The 16,391-nt window shown below is 50.9% G+C and overlaps 1 protein-coding gene across 1 annotated transcript in view; it reads right to left on the bottom strand.

Annotated features, from left to right (window-relative positions):
* LOC128843625 (antigen WC1.1-like) overlaps positions 1 to 16,391 on the bottom strand; it is a 106,121-nt gene that overhangs the window by 37,798 nt on the left and 51,932 nt on the right. The window contains exons 4-5 of the mRNA XM_054040603.1: positions 6,821 to 7,135; positions 6,055 to 6,366 (exon numbers count right to left, since the gene is read on the bottom strand). Of these exons, the coding sequence (XP_053896578.1) occupies positions 6,055 to 6,366; positions 6,821 to 7,135 (627 nt within the window). The remainder of the gene's footprint in view (positions 1 to 6,054; positions 6,367 to 6,820; positions 7,136 to 16,391) is intronic.

Below are 16,391 nucleotides of genomic sequence, written 5' to 3'. Positions count from 1 at the left end.
GACTGGCCAAAGCTCTGATTTCATGCTAGCCTCCTCTGGTCCATCTGCTGGGTAGGGCCTGAGAACCCTGCCTTACCATACTCAGGTGCGGCTCTATGTTTTTTGCCACCCCAAGCACGACAGTAAGGTGGGCTTCTGCGGCATCCCTGCGGGCAGTCTGCGGTCACGCCGATTCAGCAGCGTTTCTGCGGGTGGTCTGCCGGTCCCACGGCTTCGGCATACTTGCCGCCGAATTGCCGCTGAAACCGCGGGACCAGCAGACCTCCAGCAGGCATACCACCGAAGGCCGCCTGACTGCCGCCCTCACAGCAACCAACATGCCGCCCCTCCCGCCCCCCCGCAGCTTGCCGCCCCAGGCACAGGCTTGCTGCGCTAGTGCCTGGAGCCGCCCCTGACCATACTCCATGCAAAGTGTTACATACATTAATTGCTACCCAAAATACAGTCTCACAAGTTCTTGTCGCACTCACCTAAACCATCCTGTCATAATGCTGGCTAGGCTGGCCATTCCAATTCTGGTAATAAACATACGCTACTTCAACAATGCAGAGTAGGAGGAAATACTTCTAGGGCTCTGTTCTAATTTATTTTGGGATTAGATTCCTTTTGAAATGATTACTGCACATTTAATGAATAACATAAATTCAACAGTTTTCATTCTATAGTCTGGTTTCTTTTTATAAGGCAAAGTGGGCGGATAACATTTTCCATAACACAAATGCTCTTCAGACTGGAAATAACTTTCCATAAGACCCAGGGAATTATTCCTGGCCAATTTCTAATTTCTCTCTTGCAAAATCCCTTATGCATTTTCAGGCTTTGTCTGTTCTAGGAAATGTTAGCAAAAAACTCCCCACAGTCGCTATCCCGGGTCTAACTGTACGGAAATTCGATTTCTCTGCATTGGCTGGGGATTGACCCCTGGCTCCAGGGTGGGAGATACTAATTCTCCCACTCGTGAGACTTGTCCTGGATTTCCCTGGCCTGGGAGCACAGAGCACTAGCCCCATGGCTGGAGGGCAGCCTGGTATTTTCAGCAGGTGGCTGCAAATCCATTTTTAGAAGGTGCCTCAAGGGTGAGGGCACTGGAGATCGGGCCCTCTGCTGAGCCCAGGGTTGCCAGCTCTCGCTATGTCTCAGGGAGGGACAGGATTTCAGGCCAGGTGGGAGCTGGGCTGGTGATTACCAAGAATCTCCACCCCTGCCGGGGAAGAAACCCCCTCTGGCTGGCTGTCTTCCCTTTGCCCTGCCCCATGGGACAGGGCAGCCATTCAGGGCTCCTGCAGGAGGCAGACAGGGCTCCCCTCTGGAGCCGGCAGTTTTCTCACAGCCCAGCAGCTCATCCTGCCTCCCGTCCTGCAGCACCTGCCCTGTTTTCCCTGGTCGTCTCGGCAGGGGAGGGCAGCCCGGCCAAGTTTGAATGAGTGGCAATGAGAGAGAAAAATATACGCCTAGCTCATGTCAGTGAGACTGCAAATAAGCTGTGGAAAGGCTGGGGGGCTGTGCTGCCACCCCTTCCCCTCCCGACAGAGCCCACCCCTGCCTGGACAGGGTGCGCCAAGCGGGGTTCGGCTTAGCGAGCCGGGCAGCTGCGGGCGGGCGGGAGACGGAGCAAATCATTGGCAATCTGACTAAGCATGTCAACCAATGGCAGAAAAATCCCCCTTCTCCAGCAGGGTACTGCTCTGCTGGGGCTGGCCTGCCACGCCGGAGCCTACTGCACCCCAGCCTCAAGTGCAGCGGCAAGCCAGGTGGGTTAAACCCCATTATCCTTGCACCCAGGGATTGCACAGGTGCTCTCTCGAGCTGAACAGGGCTGGCTGCATGCAGCTCAGTGCAAGGGAGGGGGATGGTGCCTGCTGGGCGTTCGGGCTTTCCGTGCAATGCCCAGGCGGGACCCGTGCATGGCAGCTGCCGGGGAGGGGGACAGGCAGGGGTGGGCAGTAATGGATGAAAGGAAAGGACAGAGCCTGGAGAGCTGCTGCCAGAGGCATGATGCCAGCTGAGCCCGGGCTGTGCAGAGGGGCTGCCTGACACTGCACTGCACCGCACCAGCGGATCTCTGTGCTGCACAGCACCGGGGGGAGAAGAGGGGGAGGAGGCGTGGGGGGCCGAGAAGCAGCAGCCGGAGCGGTGGAGGGGATGGGAGCCTCCTCCTCCTCATTCCCGGGGAGCCAGGCAACAGCCAACGCTGCCTGCAGCCCCGGAGGGAGCGAGCGAGCAGAGCTGGGGATGTGGGAGGGCAGCGCAGAGCCGAGAGCCAGCCGGCGGCTGCATGCAAAACCCGGCTCCAGACTTGAAGTCCATAGCCCAGTGCTGGCTGCCCGGAAAGGCGTCACTTTTGGAAAATGTGCTGAGGGGAAGCGGCTGCTTCCCCTGCACCCCCCTAGCTACGCTACTGCCAGAGCCCCATCTGGGCCTCCCTCCATTTCCCCAGCCAGCTCCAAACTGAAACTCTCCAGCCCCTCCTCCAGCCTTTGCCTCTTTCCCGGGCCAGGAGGTCACCTGATCTTTTTGTTCTCCAACACCTTCAGTTGGCACATTTGTAGGAGAGGGGCCCACGCCATCTGTTTCCAGGAGACAGGGTGACGGCCATTCTCTGTGCAGACAGCATCACACTGGCCCTTTAGGGCTCTGCCAGGGCCGGCTCTGGGCACCAGCTGAGCAAGCTGGTGCTTGGGGCGGCAGATTGTTGGAGGCGGCATTCTGCCCAATCCTAGGGCGCCACGACCGCTTTTTTTTTGTTTTTGTTTTTTGGTTCTTGTTCCGCTCCGGCCGCCCTGTAGGGGGCGGCGGCGCGGAGAACCAGAGTGCCCTGCAGGGCAGTCCTCTTCCTTCCCTCCCTGCCGACCGGAGTGGAGCCCTCGCGTCAGGCGGCAGGAAGCGGCGCAGCGGGAGGGGCCGCGTGGCAGTGCCCCTGCTGTAGCCCTGGACGCTCCTTCTCTCTCTCTCCCGCCTGCTCCCTCTCCCCCCCCAGCCGGTCCCCCTGCACCCGCGCTCCAGCCGCGCCACAGGTTTTTGGGGTTTTTTTTTGCTTGGGGCGGCCAAAAAGCCAGAGCCGGCCCTGGGCTCTGCATCAATCACACCCCCATATCCCACCACCTAGCTACTTAAGAAATGCAAAGGGGAAACTGAGGCACCCACACAGTATTCAGAGAAAACATTAAGAATATTCCCACTTCGTCACAGCAGGTGTAAATGAACCCTGTAGTTAGTAAGAAGTGGAAGGAGGAAGTACAAATACTAACTGTGAACACCAACGGCCCAGAGAAAGAGCGAGGATAGCTCTGTTTCTTGTGATCTGCTGCTATTTCTCCTGTGCTGAAGTAGAGTAAGAATATTTATACTGTATTATCACAGTGTTTTGCACTTTCAGAGTGTCAGTGCGACCCACACTCCTTGTACTGCAGCATTTGACTTTATTTCTCTGACAGGAAGCGAAAGGTGCAGTGGGGAGGGGACATAGATTTTAGCTGGATACTCTGGGCCTCTGTTACATTATGGGCAACCCACCTGGCAGGTCACACCCTAGTCACCCTCTGAGGGCAGAGGTAGAATGCAGGGGTGGGGAGGAGGTTATAAATACAGGGGTTGAAGGGCTTTTATACACTTGAAAGGCTACAACGGCACAGCTGCAGCGCTGCAGCTGCAACTCTGTAGCCCTTTAGTGTAGACCCTACCTATGCCGACCGGAGGGGTTCTCCCTTTGCTTAAGTTGATCCACCTATCCGAGAGGGGTAGCTAGCTTGACAGAAGAATTGAAGACAGCCCTGTGGACTCAGTGGCTGATAGATGCAGCACTGAGAGATGTGTCTGCTGTGAGGGCTGGTCCCAACCCCGTACCACCGTGGATACAGGGCAGTGCTGTGCCAGCTCTATTTTCTAGGGCAGCCCTCCATTGGGATAATGTTTGGTGCACCATGGTGTGTTCTATGGACCTATAGGGAGAGTTGGGGGCAGTATTTGTTATTGTGGAGATCACAGAGCCTATGGAATTTACATTTAGCTATCAGCTGACTGCTCTAAACTGGGATTCTGTCTCAGTTAAAGAGAGAGAATGGGGCAGCACTTAGTGAGGTGAGCATTTGTGAATTCTTGACTGCCTTAGCTGGGTTTATGGGGAGAAGACAGTGCTCTATGGAGTGAGAGCCTTACAGAGATCCAGGGAACAGATATTGTAGAGGCTGCTTCCAATCCTGGTACCACATTGAATACAGGCTACAGATTTATGTTGCACCAGCAACTGAGAGACCCAGTCAACTCTTAAACCAAGCCTCGGGCTGGAACACTGCTTGCTGCCGAGATCCCCAGACTGTTTCGTTGCTCACTGAGTTCCAAAGTGTTTGAAACAACTGAGGTTCTGCCATTTCTCAAGCTCTGAAGACACACTACATGTTACAACCAGACTGCAAAGACTGAGAAATCATCTCCAAGAGAAGATCAGTGGGGAATGTGTTTTGATGTGTGTGCTGAAGTATAGAACATGTTAAGTTGTAACAGAAACAAAAGGGGGACATTCTCTATAAGGAGAAGCCATAGATTTACTGTTTAATTTTTTTAAATGTTATTCATAGTCATTACAATGTTTTCTCTGTGCATTAAATGTTTGTTTTATTAAGGCCATGTCTACACTCTGGGCGCTACGGTGACACAGAACACCACTGCAGCTACGCTGCTGTAGTGTAGATGTTTCCGGCTTTGGCTACACTGACGCTGTACAGCGCTGCAACTTGCTGCGCTCAGGGGTGTGAAAAAACATCCCCCTGAGGGCAGCGAGTACAGCGCTGTAAAGAGCCAGTGTAATCAGAGCCTGCAGCGCTGCACGCTCGCTCACAGCGCTGCAAGCTAATCCTCTCGGAGAGATGGAGTATATACAGCGCTGTGAGAGCTCTCTCGCAGTGCTGGCGGTGCGACTACACTCGCACTTTGCGGCAGCGCTGTGAAGTCCCGAGTGTAGCCAAGCCCTCCTTCAGTGACAGAAGGGGTTTGACTATTGCTGTAGGTAATTTACCTTTCCGAGTGGTGGTAGCTAGATCAATGGAAGAATTCTTCTATTGTTGTCTACACTGGGGGTGAGGTTGGCATAGTTATGTCACTCAGGGATGTGAATCCTATTGATCTAATTGATGAAGGCTGCTAAGTGCCTAAATCCTTACTGAAAATGAAATGTAGGCTCTTAAACCAGTTAGGCATTGCCATGCTGAATGGAGCAACAGCGAAACAGCTGTAAAAACCTGGCCTAAGCCACTATGGATAGCCATCAGATAACTTACCATCTATCAGCTATGGCAGTTCTCTGGTGTGGCATGGGGAAGCCTTTGAAGATCTTTGGAGAAGCCTTGAGGAAAAAGGACCCCGGAGTATTTGTGTTGCATTGTAGAGGAGGATCTTCATCAATGCACCAGCTGCTCTCACTAAGCTCAGGATGTTTCTAAAAGTTCCCAGCTGGCTCAGGAGCCAAGCTCTGGAACCAGCTGAACACTTTCCTGAAAACTGGGATCTTTCGCAAAGCAATGACTATTTCGATGAAGAGTTGTGGGGTATTAATCATCTACAAGCATACACACACACACTGAGCAAACTGCAGGTGAGGGCTGCAGCCCACCAGCACACAACCCAGGATGAGCAACAGGGGAAGCACTTTGGCCAGGAACACCAGGGCAAACACCTACTTTTCCAGAGTGAAATGGGATTGTAATGGCCCCACAGCTTGGATGAGATCTCTACGTACAGGTTGCTTCTACAACACCAACTTCAATCTGATGAAGGGCTGAGTCAGCCCTGCTTCAACTGAGGGAATCTGTGAATCAGAAACCCCAGGTTTATAGCACAGAGCCATTCTCTCCGGTTAATTCTGTCATAGTGCTAGGATCCACCTTGCCACCCCTCACTGCACCCGAAGGAGTCTCTGATCTGGGGAACTTAAACAAAGAGCAACATACCGATACCCCTACTTACCTTGAGTACTGTAGTCAATGGGACTACTCGTGAAGATCTTAATCTGGGCAGTACACTGCACTGTAACTAACATATATACGTCTGTATTAAACTTACCTGAGCAAATAACCCTGGCCGTGTCTCGGCGGGAGCAGGCTGGGTTGCCCAGGGCCATGCGAGAACAATCCCACAGGCAGGTTTCAGTCCCTTCACAATGAAAAGCATCACTCCATACGGTTCCGTTCCCTTCCCCGAAATGGGCTCCTCCCTGGATCGACTCGGCGTATCCACAGTTCAGCTGATGGCAGAGGACGTTGGCATCTTGCAAATCCCAGTGGGAGGCACAAAGGCTTCCCCATGTTTCTCCATGTTGGATCTCCACTCTCCCGGAGCACTCGGTGCCATCCACTAACCTGCCACCCAGGCACCCTGAGCACGAGGGAAAGTGAGTGTCGAGGTGGCGCAGTAATCAGAGTTAATGGCAACGACAGGGAGGGGAGTGGGGAACAGGAAGGGATTGTTGCTCATATTCAATGCTAGCAGTTACTCTGTGGGGGCTGTGGGGCTATTCTACACCAGCACATTCACAAACTGATACTTGATCCACGTCAGTTAGTGCGAAGGGAGGACAAGGGACCAGAATTTGGTTTCCCTGGTACATTCCATACTCAAGGCACCACAAGCATTTCACAGAGGGATCAGTTCCAGCAGACTTGGCTGGTGCAGGGACAAGGTGCCAATTTATGGGCCAGGTCCCCACCTGGTGTAAATCAACATAGCCTCACTGAGCCCAGTGGCACTTGGCCAATTGACACACTGTAAAGATCTGGCTGAGGATGTTCCCCAATCCCCAGTTCTTTTCTTTCCCACTGCAGCTGCTCACCTGAACACACCACGCTGGCTTCACTCCCAGGTGGACACTCAGTTGTGCCCAGCGCAGTAACAAGACAGTCCCTCAGGCGGGATTCGTTCCTCTCACAGCCAAATGTGCCGTTCCAGACAGGCCCATCTCCTGTGTCAAAGAGCTGCCCTGCTGGAATCGACAGGGCGAATCCACAGTCAAGCTGCTGGCAGAGGCTGTGGGCAGCCTGTAAATCCCACTGGGAGTCACAGAGGGTTCCCCAGGTGCCTCCGTGGCGAAGCTCCACTCTCCCCGAACACCCTGTGCTGCCGTTTGCCAGCCTGTACCCGGAGTACCCTGAGAACAAGGAGAAGGGAGATCAGAGGGACATTTCTCTTACACAATTGTCTACAGAGATGTGACAAAGTATTAATAATTATTTCCCAGTTTACTGGGCACTTTGTAAATCAGGATGTTCAGACGTGATAATCAGGTTCTTACAGTGCAGGCGTTATTGCCCATGTCTGCCCTTTGTGAGGGGTCACACAGTACCCACCAAACTCCATCCCAGCATGTACCGCTCTGGGCTCAGGGTCACGCCTGGGACGGATTGTCTTGGGCTGGGCCCAGTCTGTTTTGGTGGTTCCAAAGTGCTGGTCAGGAGTCTGGAGGGTCTGTCCCCAGGATCTCACACAAATGTCATGTGAAGAAACTGGGGTTCTCATGGGTGCTGAGTCCTAGGTTATTGGAAGTTTCCTGAATCAGAACAGTTGCACTCAGGGGTCTGACTGGGGACAAAATACACAGTGGTGATATTATAGTTCAGTGACTGCTCTGCAACGGTTAAGATTGAGACCAGCTTTCCTTCAAAGCTAAATTTTTCTAACTGCTCTAATGTCTGCCTGATTGATCGGATTGGATTGAAATACGGTATTTCACATACCAGCACAGGGTTGTATTAGTAATCAAAATTTGGGGTCATTTCACCAGGAGATTTCCAATATACAGCTCCCAGGGAAAAAAGAAAAAACAGGTTGGCTTAAAGTTGACAGATTCTGGCATTCTATTTTTGCTCACAGATAGAGATCAAACCAAGGCTCAGATCATTGCACCAGGGTCTCAGACACTCGAGGGTTACCCCCAACAGAGGATCTGGCATCCACCAGCCCTTGGGGGAAATCAAATTAAAATGTTATTTCAAAAAGAGCCTGCTTCTCCAGTTAGGTGCTTGCGAAAGCTTGTGCGTTTACACACATGCCTAATGGATTACACTGAGCAGGTGCAGTGCAGTGAGAGAGGATACCTATCTGGAAACCTGCCAATCCAGCATGAGATGTGGGTGGCTTTGAGGGTAAATTGTGGTCCTTACAGCTAGGCACCCCCACCCCTGGCACTGTGAGTGCAACTCCAGCCCAGAAAAGAAAAGCGATGTTAAAAAAGCAGGTTTATTGCTCCAATTTGTCTCTCTCGTGGGGGGATTTTGTTTGGTGTAAATATAATCTGAGTGCAGCAAAATATTCAGAATGTGCTGAAATGGCTTTGAAAAGAAAACAACTTCCAAATGTGAATGCTGACTGGAGGGGAAGGGTGATCGGGGTGCAAGAGTAGGTGGTAACAAGGGGAAATGTTTGGGTTTGTAGCCAGGAATGTGTTTATTATGGGGAGGGAGACAAATAGGAATGGGTAGTAGGGGAGAGAAGAAGTTGGGGGGGGGGCTCAGGCAAGGGGGAGAGAGTGAGGATTGGGGGAGGAGGAGGGGAGAAGACAGGAGGGGTTGCAAACTAGGAAGGGTAGCAGAAAAAGTTTGGGGGTTGAGGTAAGGCACATCAGCCATGAATTCTCCACTTCCATGTGTGCTGCAATCTAGGGGAGTCCTATTCCTTTGCAGGCCCCAGTAGCAACTACACAACCACCATTATCCCCATTTCACTGTAACAAAATGTACAGGATGGGGAGGAGCACCAAGGAATCACATAGCAACCTTGTGGCGTACTGGAAAAAGCACTGGACTGGGACTATCCCCAGCTCTGCGAGTGGCCTGCTGGCTGACCTTGGGCAAGTCTGAGGTTCTGAGCCCCAGAAAGTGGTGAGAGGCAGACCAGCTGAAAGTCTCTAGTGAAAGATCAAAGCTGGGAAAAGTAGGGGTGAAGTAATGGTAGGGGTCTACAATAGATCACTCAATCAGGAGAAGGAGTGGATGAGGCATTTCTACAACAAACAGAAATATTCAAAACACAAGACCTGGTAGTAACAGGGGAGTTTATGTACCCAGACATCTGTTGGAAAAGTAATAAAGCAAAACACTAAATGTTCAATCAGTTCTTGGAATGCGTTGGAGAAAACTTTTTATTCCATAAAAGTAGAGGAAGTAAACCAGGAGGACAGACATTTGAGACTAGATTCTGGCAAAGAGGGAGGAATTGTTCATGAACACGAAGGTGGAAGGCAACTTGGGTGAAAATGACCATGAAACGATAGCTTTCATGATTCTAAGGAAAGGAAGGCGTGAAAGAAGCAGAATAAGGAAAATGGACTTAAAAAAAAAAACAGACTTTAACAAATGTAGTGGTAGATAAGGTCCAGGGGAAGAAAATCTTAGGGAAAAAGGGAGGTCAGGAGACCTGACAGCTTCTCAATATTAAAGACACAACTGTAAACTATCCTGATGTGAAGGGAAGTCAGAAAGAATTGTAAGAGACCAATATGGCTCCACAGGAGCTCTTTAATGACTGAAAATCAAAATGGAATCCTACAGAAAGTGGAAATGTGAAGCACCTGCTAAGGATGAGCACAAAACCACAGCACCAGCATGCAGGGACTAAATCAGAGAGGCTAAAGCACAATATGAGTTACACTCAGCAAGGGACATAAAAGACAATTAGAAGAAGTTCTCTAAATACATTAGGGAGTAAGAGAAAAATGAAATAAAGTACAGGTCCTCTACTTAGTGCAAAGGAGAGCTAATAAGGGATGATATCAAGAAGGCTGAGGTGTTTGGTTCCTATTTTGCTTTAGGCCTGGTCTACACTATGATTTTAATTCAAATTTACCAGTGTTAAATCGCATTAACCCTGCAACTGTCCACACAACCAAGCCATTTAGTTCAATATAAAGGGCTCTTAAAATCCATTTCTGTACTCCTCCCCGACGAAATCCTTCCCTGCAGTTAGCCAAGCGGTGGGGGGGGGGGGGGGCATTGGCGCTGAGCTGTTTGCGTTTGGCTTCTACGCTGAGCTGCATGCAATTCTGGGGGGGGGCCACCATCACTACCTCACCCGTGACCGTGGATTCCAATGAGGGGTTACTCTCACCCATGCCTGAGGATTTTGCGGACAGGGAAGATGATGAGGAGGAGGACGAGTTTGCGGAGAGCACACAGCACACCGTTCTCCCCAACAGCCAGGATCTTTTTCTCAGCCTGACTGAGGTAGCCTCCCAACCCTCCCAAGGTGGTATTCTGGACCATGAAGCCATGGAAGGGACATCTGGTGAGTGTACCTTTGTAAATATATAACATGGTTTAAAAGCAAGCATTTTTTAATGATTAATTTGCCCTGAGGACTTGGGATGCATTCACGGCCAGTACAGCTACTGGAAAAGTCTGTTAATGTGTCTGGGGATGGAGCAGAAATCCTCCAGGGACATCTCCATGAAGCTCTCCTGGAGGTATTCCAAAAGCCTTTCCAGAAAGTTTCTGGGGAGAGCAGCCTTATTACGTCCTCCATGGTAGGACACTTTACCACGCCATGCTAGCAGCAAGTAATCTGGTATCATTGCATGACAAAGCCTGCCAGCGTATGGTCCCGGTGTTTGCTAGCATTCAAGAAACATCCGTTCTTTATCCCGCTGTGTTACCCTCAGGAGAGTGATATCGTTCAGGGTAACCTGGTTGAAATACGGGAATTTAATTAAGGGGCAGAGGTGGCCGTTCCTACTGGGCTGTTTGCCTGTGGCTGAGAAGAAATCCTTCCCTGCAGTTAGCCAAGCGGGGGGAGGGGAGGCATTGGCGCTGAGCTGTTTGCGTTTCACTAGCAGGGATCTTCCCTGATACCAGCCACGTGGTGGGGGGAGGGGTAAAGCGATCATCCCAGAGAATTGGATCGGGGGGTTAGTTTGGTTGCTGCTGCTACTGCTGCACATTAAGATGAAAACCGCAGCACTCAACGGGCTTTGCTTGGTATGGGAAAGGAGGGCGCTGCTTTTATGAAGGTTGCAGAAGCTGAAAGACAATGGCTTACCATGGTCGCATGCAAGCCAAATTCTGTTGACCGGCCCTGCATCTGTGATCTCTAACACCAAAGGCACTCAATATTAAGATGCAAAATGCGAACTTGTACGAAATCACATGTGCTATGTAATGTGAATAGTGTTGTTCACCATAAAAGCGTATAAGCATTATTCTGTAAAATGTATCTTTTTAAATACTTCTCTCCCTTTTTCCCCTCCCGCAGCTGCAAATTTTTCAAGCCTCCCTCCTCCGTCCCGAAGGCTATCTCAGATAAGGTGGCGAAAAAAAACACACGTGAGATGAAATATTCTCAGAGATCATGCAGTCGACCCGCAATGAAAGAGCTCATCTGAATGAGTGGAAGGACATGGTATCACAGTACAGGAAATCTGCGAATGAACGTGAGGACAGGCGGAACGAACGTGAGGACAGGAGGGATGCTCGAGATGAGAGATGGCGGCAGGAAGATCAGAGGAAGCAGGATGCAATGCTGGCACTACTGCGGGATCAAACGGACATGCTCCGGCGTCTGGTGGAGCTTCAGGAATGGCAGCAGGATCACAAAGTGCTGCTGCAACCCCTGTTTAACTGCCTTCCCCCCTCCCCAAATTCCATAGCCTCCTCACCCAGACGCCCAAGAACATGGGGGGGGAGGCTCCATGCACCCTGCCACTCCACCCCAGTGGACAGCCCAAGCAAAAGGCTGTCATTCAACAAGTTTTGAAGTGGCCTTTTCCTTCCCTCCTCCCCTCCTTCCACACCCTATCTGGGCTACCTTGTCAGTTCTCCCCCTATGTTTATAATCAATTAATAAAGAATACATGATTTTTAAATTATAGTGACTTTATTTCCTTTGAAAGCAAGCTGTGATTGAAGGGGGTAGGGTGGGTTGCTTACAGGGAATGAGTCAATCAAGGGGGTGGGTTTTCAACAAACAGAACTTTCACACTGTAGCCTGGCCAGTCATGAAATTGGTTTTCAAAGCTTCTCTGATGCGCAGCGCTTCCTGGTGTGATCTTCTAATCACTCTGGTATCTGGCTGCGTGTAATCAGCGGCCAGGCAATTTGCCTCAACCTCCCAGCCTGCCATAAACATCTCCCCCTTACTCTCACAGAGATTGTGGAGCACACAGCAAGCAGCAATAACAATGGGAATATTGGTTTGGCTGAAGTCTGAGCAAGTCAGTATACTGCGCCAGTGACCCCTCAAATGTCCAAATGCACATTCTACCACCATTCTGCATTTGCTCAGCCTATAGTTGAACAGCTCCTGACTACTGTCCAGGCTGCCTGTGTATGGCTTCATGAGCCATGGCATTAAGGGGTAGGCTGGGTCCCCAAGGATAACTATAGGCATTTCAACATCCCCAACGGTTATTTTCTGGTCTGGGAAGTAAATCCCTTGCTGCAGTCGCTTAAACAGACTAGTGTTCCTGAAGACGTGAGCGTCATGAACCCTTCCTGGCCATCCCACGTTGATGTTGGTGAAACGTCCCTTGTGATCCACCAGTGCTTGCAGCACCATTGAAAAGTACCCCTTGCAGTTTATGTACTGGCTGCCCTGGTGGTCCAGTGCCAAGATAGGGATATGTGTTCCATCTATTGCCCCACCACAGTTAGGGAATCCCATTGCAGCAAAGCAATCTACTATGACCTGCACATTTCCCAGAGTCACTACCTTTGATAGCAGCAGCTCAGTGATTGCCTTGGCTACTTGCATCACAGCAGCCCCCACAGTAGATTTGCCCACTCCAAATTGATTCCCGACTGACAGGTAGCTGTCTGGCGTTGCAGGCTTCCACAGGGCTATCGCCACTCGCTTCTCAACTGTGAGGGCTGCTCTCATCTTGGTATTCTGGCGCTTCAGGGCAGGGGAAAGCAAGTCACAAAGTTCCATGAAAGTGCCCTTATGCATGCAAAAGTTTCGCAGCCACTGGGAATCGTCCCACACCTGCAACACTATGCGGTCCCACCAGTCTGTGATTGTTTCCCGGGCCCAGAATCGGCGTTCCACGACTAGAACCTGCCCCATTAACAGCAAAAAAAGCAAATATGATTTTGGGATGCATTAACAGGTGTGTTGTGAGGAAGACAGGAGAAGTCATTCTTCCACTCTACTCTGCACTAGTTAGGCCTCAACTTGAGTATTGTGTCCAGTTCTGGGCATCGCATTTCAAGAAAGATGTGGAGAAATTGGAAAGGGTCCAGAGAAGAGCAACAAGAATGATTAAAGGTCTTGAGAACATGACCTATGAAGGAAGGCTGAAAGAATTGGGTTTGTTTAGTTTGGAAAAGAGAAGACTGAGAGGGGACATGATAGCAGTTGTCAGGTATCTAAAAGGGTGTCATAAGGAGGAGGGAGAAAACTTGTTCACCTTAGCCTCTAAGGATAGAAAAAGAAGCAATGGGCTTAAACTGCAGCAAGGGAGGTTTAGGCTGGACATTAGGAAAAAGTTCCTAACTGTCAGGGTGGTTAAACACTGGAATAAATTGCCTAGGGAGGTTGTGGAATCTCCATCTCTGGAGATATTTAAGAGTAGATTAGATAAATGTCTGTCGGGGTGGTCTAGACAGTATTTGGTCCTGCCATGAGGGCAGAGGACTATACTCGATGACCTCTCACGGTCCCTTCCAGTCCTAGAATCTATGAATCTATGATCTCCAAAGCGCCGGGGCCCACGGTTTGAGAGAATTCTATGTCCATCTCCTCATCACTCTCATTGCCACATTGCCGTCGCAGCCTCCTCCTCGCCTGGTTTTTCAGGTTCTGGGTCAGCATAAACTGCACGATAATGTGCAAGTTGTTTACAATGTTCATGACTGCAGCACTGAGTTGAGCGGGCTGCATGCTTGCCGTGGTATGGCGTTTGCATAACCAAGGAAAAAAGGGGCGAAACGGTTGTCTGCCGTTGCTTTCATGGAGGGAGGGAGGGAGAGGGGGGCCTGACGACATGTACCCAGCACCACCCGCGACAATGTTTTTTCCCCCATCAGGCACTGGGGTCTGAACCCAGAATTCCAATGGGTGGGGGAGACTGCGGAAGTCGATGATAGCCTCGGTACATGGACGCACACCGCCGAATTAATGTGCTTAGTGTGGCCGCATGCACTCGACTTTATACAATCTGTTGCCAAAAATCGAATTCTGTAAAATCGGAGTAATCCCGTCGTGTAGACATACCCTAAGGCCTGGTCTACACTAGGCGTTTATGTCGAAGTTAGCGCCGTTACATCGAATTAACCCTGCACCCGTCCACACCGCGAAGGTATTTAGTTCGACATAGAGGTCTCTTTAATTCGACTTCTGTACTCCTCCCCGACGAGGGGAGTAGCGCTAAATTCGACATGGCCATGTCGAATTAGGCTAGGTGTGGATGGAAATCGACGCTAATAGCTCCGGGAGCTATCCCACAGTGCACCACTCTGTTGACGCTCTGGACAGCAGTACGAGCTCGGATGCTCTGAACTGCCACACAGGAAAAGCCCCGGGAAAATTTGAATTTGAATTCCTTTTCCTGTCTGGCCAGTTTGAATCTCATTTCCTGTCTGGACATCGTGGCGAGCTCAGCAGCACTGGCAACGATGCAGAGCTCTCCAGCAGTGATGGCCGTGCAATCTCAGAATAGAAAGAGGGCCCCAGCATGGACTGATCGGGAAGTCTTGGATCTCATCGCTGTGTGGGGCGATGAGTCCGTGCTTTCCGAGCTGCGATCCAAAAGACGGAATGCAAAGATCTACGAGAAGATCTCTAAAGACATGGCAGAGAGAGGATACAGCCGGGATGTAACGCAGTGCCGCGTGAAAATCAAGGAGCTGAGACAAGGCTACCAGAAGACCAAAGAGGCAAACGGACGCTCCGGATCCCATCCCCAGACATCCCGTTTCTACGAGGCACTGCATTCCATCCTCGGTGCGGCCGCCACCACTACCCCACCAGTGACCGTGGACTCTGAGGATGGGATAGTGTCCACGGCTGGATCCTCGGACATGTTAGCGGACGGGGAAGATGAGGAAGGAGATGAGGAGGACGAGGCAGTCGACAGCGCTCACAACGCTGATTTCCCCGACAGCCAGGATCTCTTCATCACCCTTACAGAGATCCCCTACCAACCCTCCCCAGCCGTTACCCCGGACACAGAATCTGGGGAAGGATCAGCCAGTAAGTGTTGTAAAAATCTAAACATTTATTTGTAACAGAACAGGAATATTAACAATTTAAAAAATGGGTTTCTCATGATTAGTTTGATTAGCTTAACGGTTCAGTCATGGGCAGTGCAACTATTGAAAAAAAATCTAGCAATATCCGGTTTTGCATGATTGTCCTGCCCAAGCCGCTCTACTGGTTAGTCACTGCTACAGCAGCTACAGTAAAATGCGGTCTATATGTCCGGGGATGGAGCAGAAATCCTCCTGTGACATCTCGAGGAAGCTCTCCTGGAGGTAATTGGAAATCCGCTGCATTAGGTTCTTGGGGAGAGCGGCCTTATTGGGTCCTCCGTAGTAGGACACGTTGCCACGCCACGAGACAAGCAAGTACTCTGGAATCATTGCTCTGCACAGCATGGCGGCATACGGCCCTGGTCTTTGGAGGCTTTCCCGGAGCATTCGCTCTTTCTCGCTGTCAGAGATCCTCATGAGGGTGATGTCGCTCATGATGACCTGCTTTGAATGAGGTAGGGGAATGTTAGTGTTGGGACTGCTTTGCCGTTCCTTTACAGAACTGTAACCGCTGGTTTGCAGCCACGCGGTGGAGGCGGGAGAGGGGCAGCCGAAAGGGATCGTTCCCGGGGACAGCCGCGAGGGTGTGGGACAGGAGCAGACTTCCTGCTTGCCGAATTGCTGGCAGCAGGGACCGACATTGATTTCAATGTGAAATGAGGCCATTGCTAATATTAAAGTTTTAAGCTGCCACAAGTCTACAGCTTACCATGTCTGCCTGCAACAGAAATTCCGTTCTCCTGAGAGGCTTCTCAAATGTGCTGTAGAAGACCCCAGGCACTGAATGCGAAGGCCGAGAATTCGACCTTGTGCTGAGTGCGCATGTGATAGGTGCTGTGCATGGTCTTGTTCACAGAGAAAGACTATGTTCTTTGTTCACAACTACATTTATCTTTCTGAGGAATTCACTCCCTTTTTCCCATTCCCACAGCCCCATCTGCGACTGTCTCACAACCTAGCCTGTCATCACACTCCCAGAGGCTAGCGCGGATTAGGCATAAGAAGAAGAGGACACGGGAGGACATGTTCTCGGAGCTTATAGCCTGCTCCAGAGCCCAGGCAGCACAGCAGACCCAGTGGCGGGAGAACTTGACCCGAATGCACCAAGCCAACATGGATCGGGAGGAGAGGTGGCGTCAGGAAGACCAGCAGGCGACTCAAACCCTG

This window comes from Malaclemys terrapin, chromosome 1 (assembly GCF_027887155.1).
Source record: "Malaclemys terrapin pileata isolate rMalTer1 chromosome 1, rMalTer1.hap1, whole genome shotgun sequence".
NCBI lineage: Eukaryota > Metazoa > Chordata > Testudines > Emydidae > Malaclemys > Malaclemys terrapin.
Note: the sequence above shows the minus strand (reverse complement) of the source record. Positions and strands in the feature narration are given on the sequence as shown.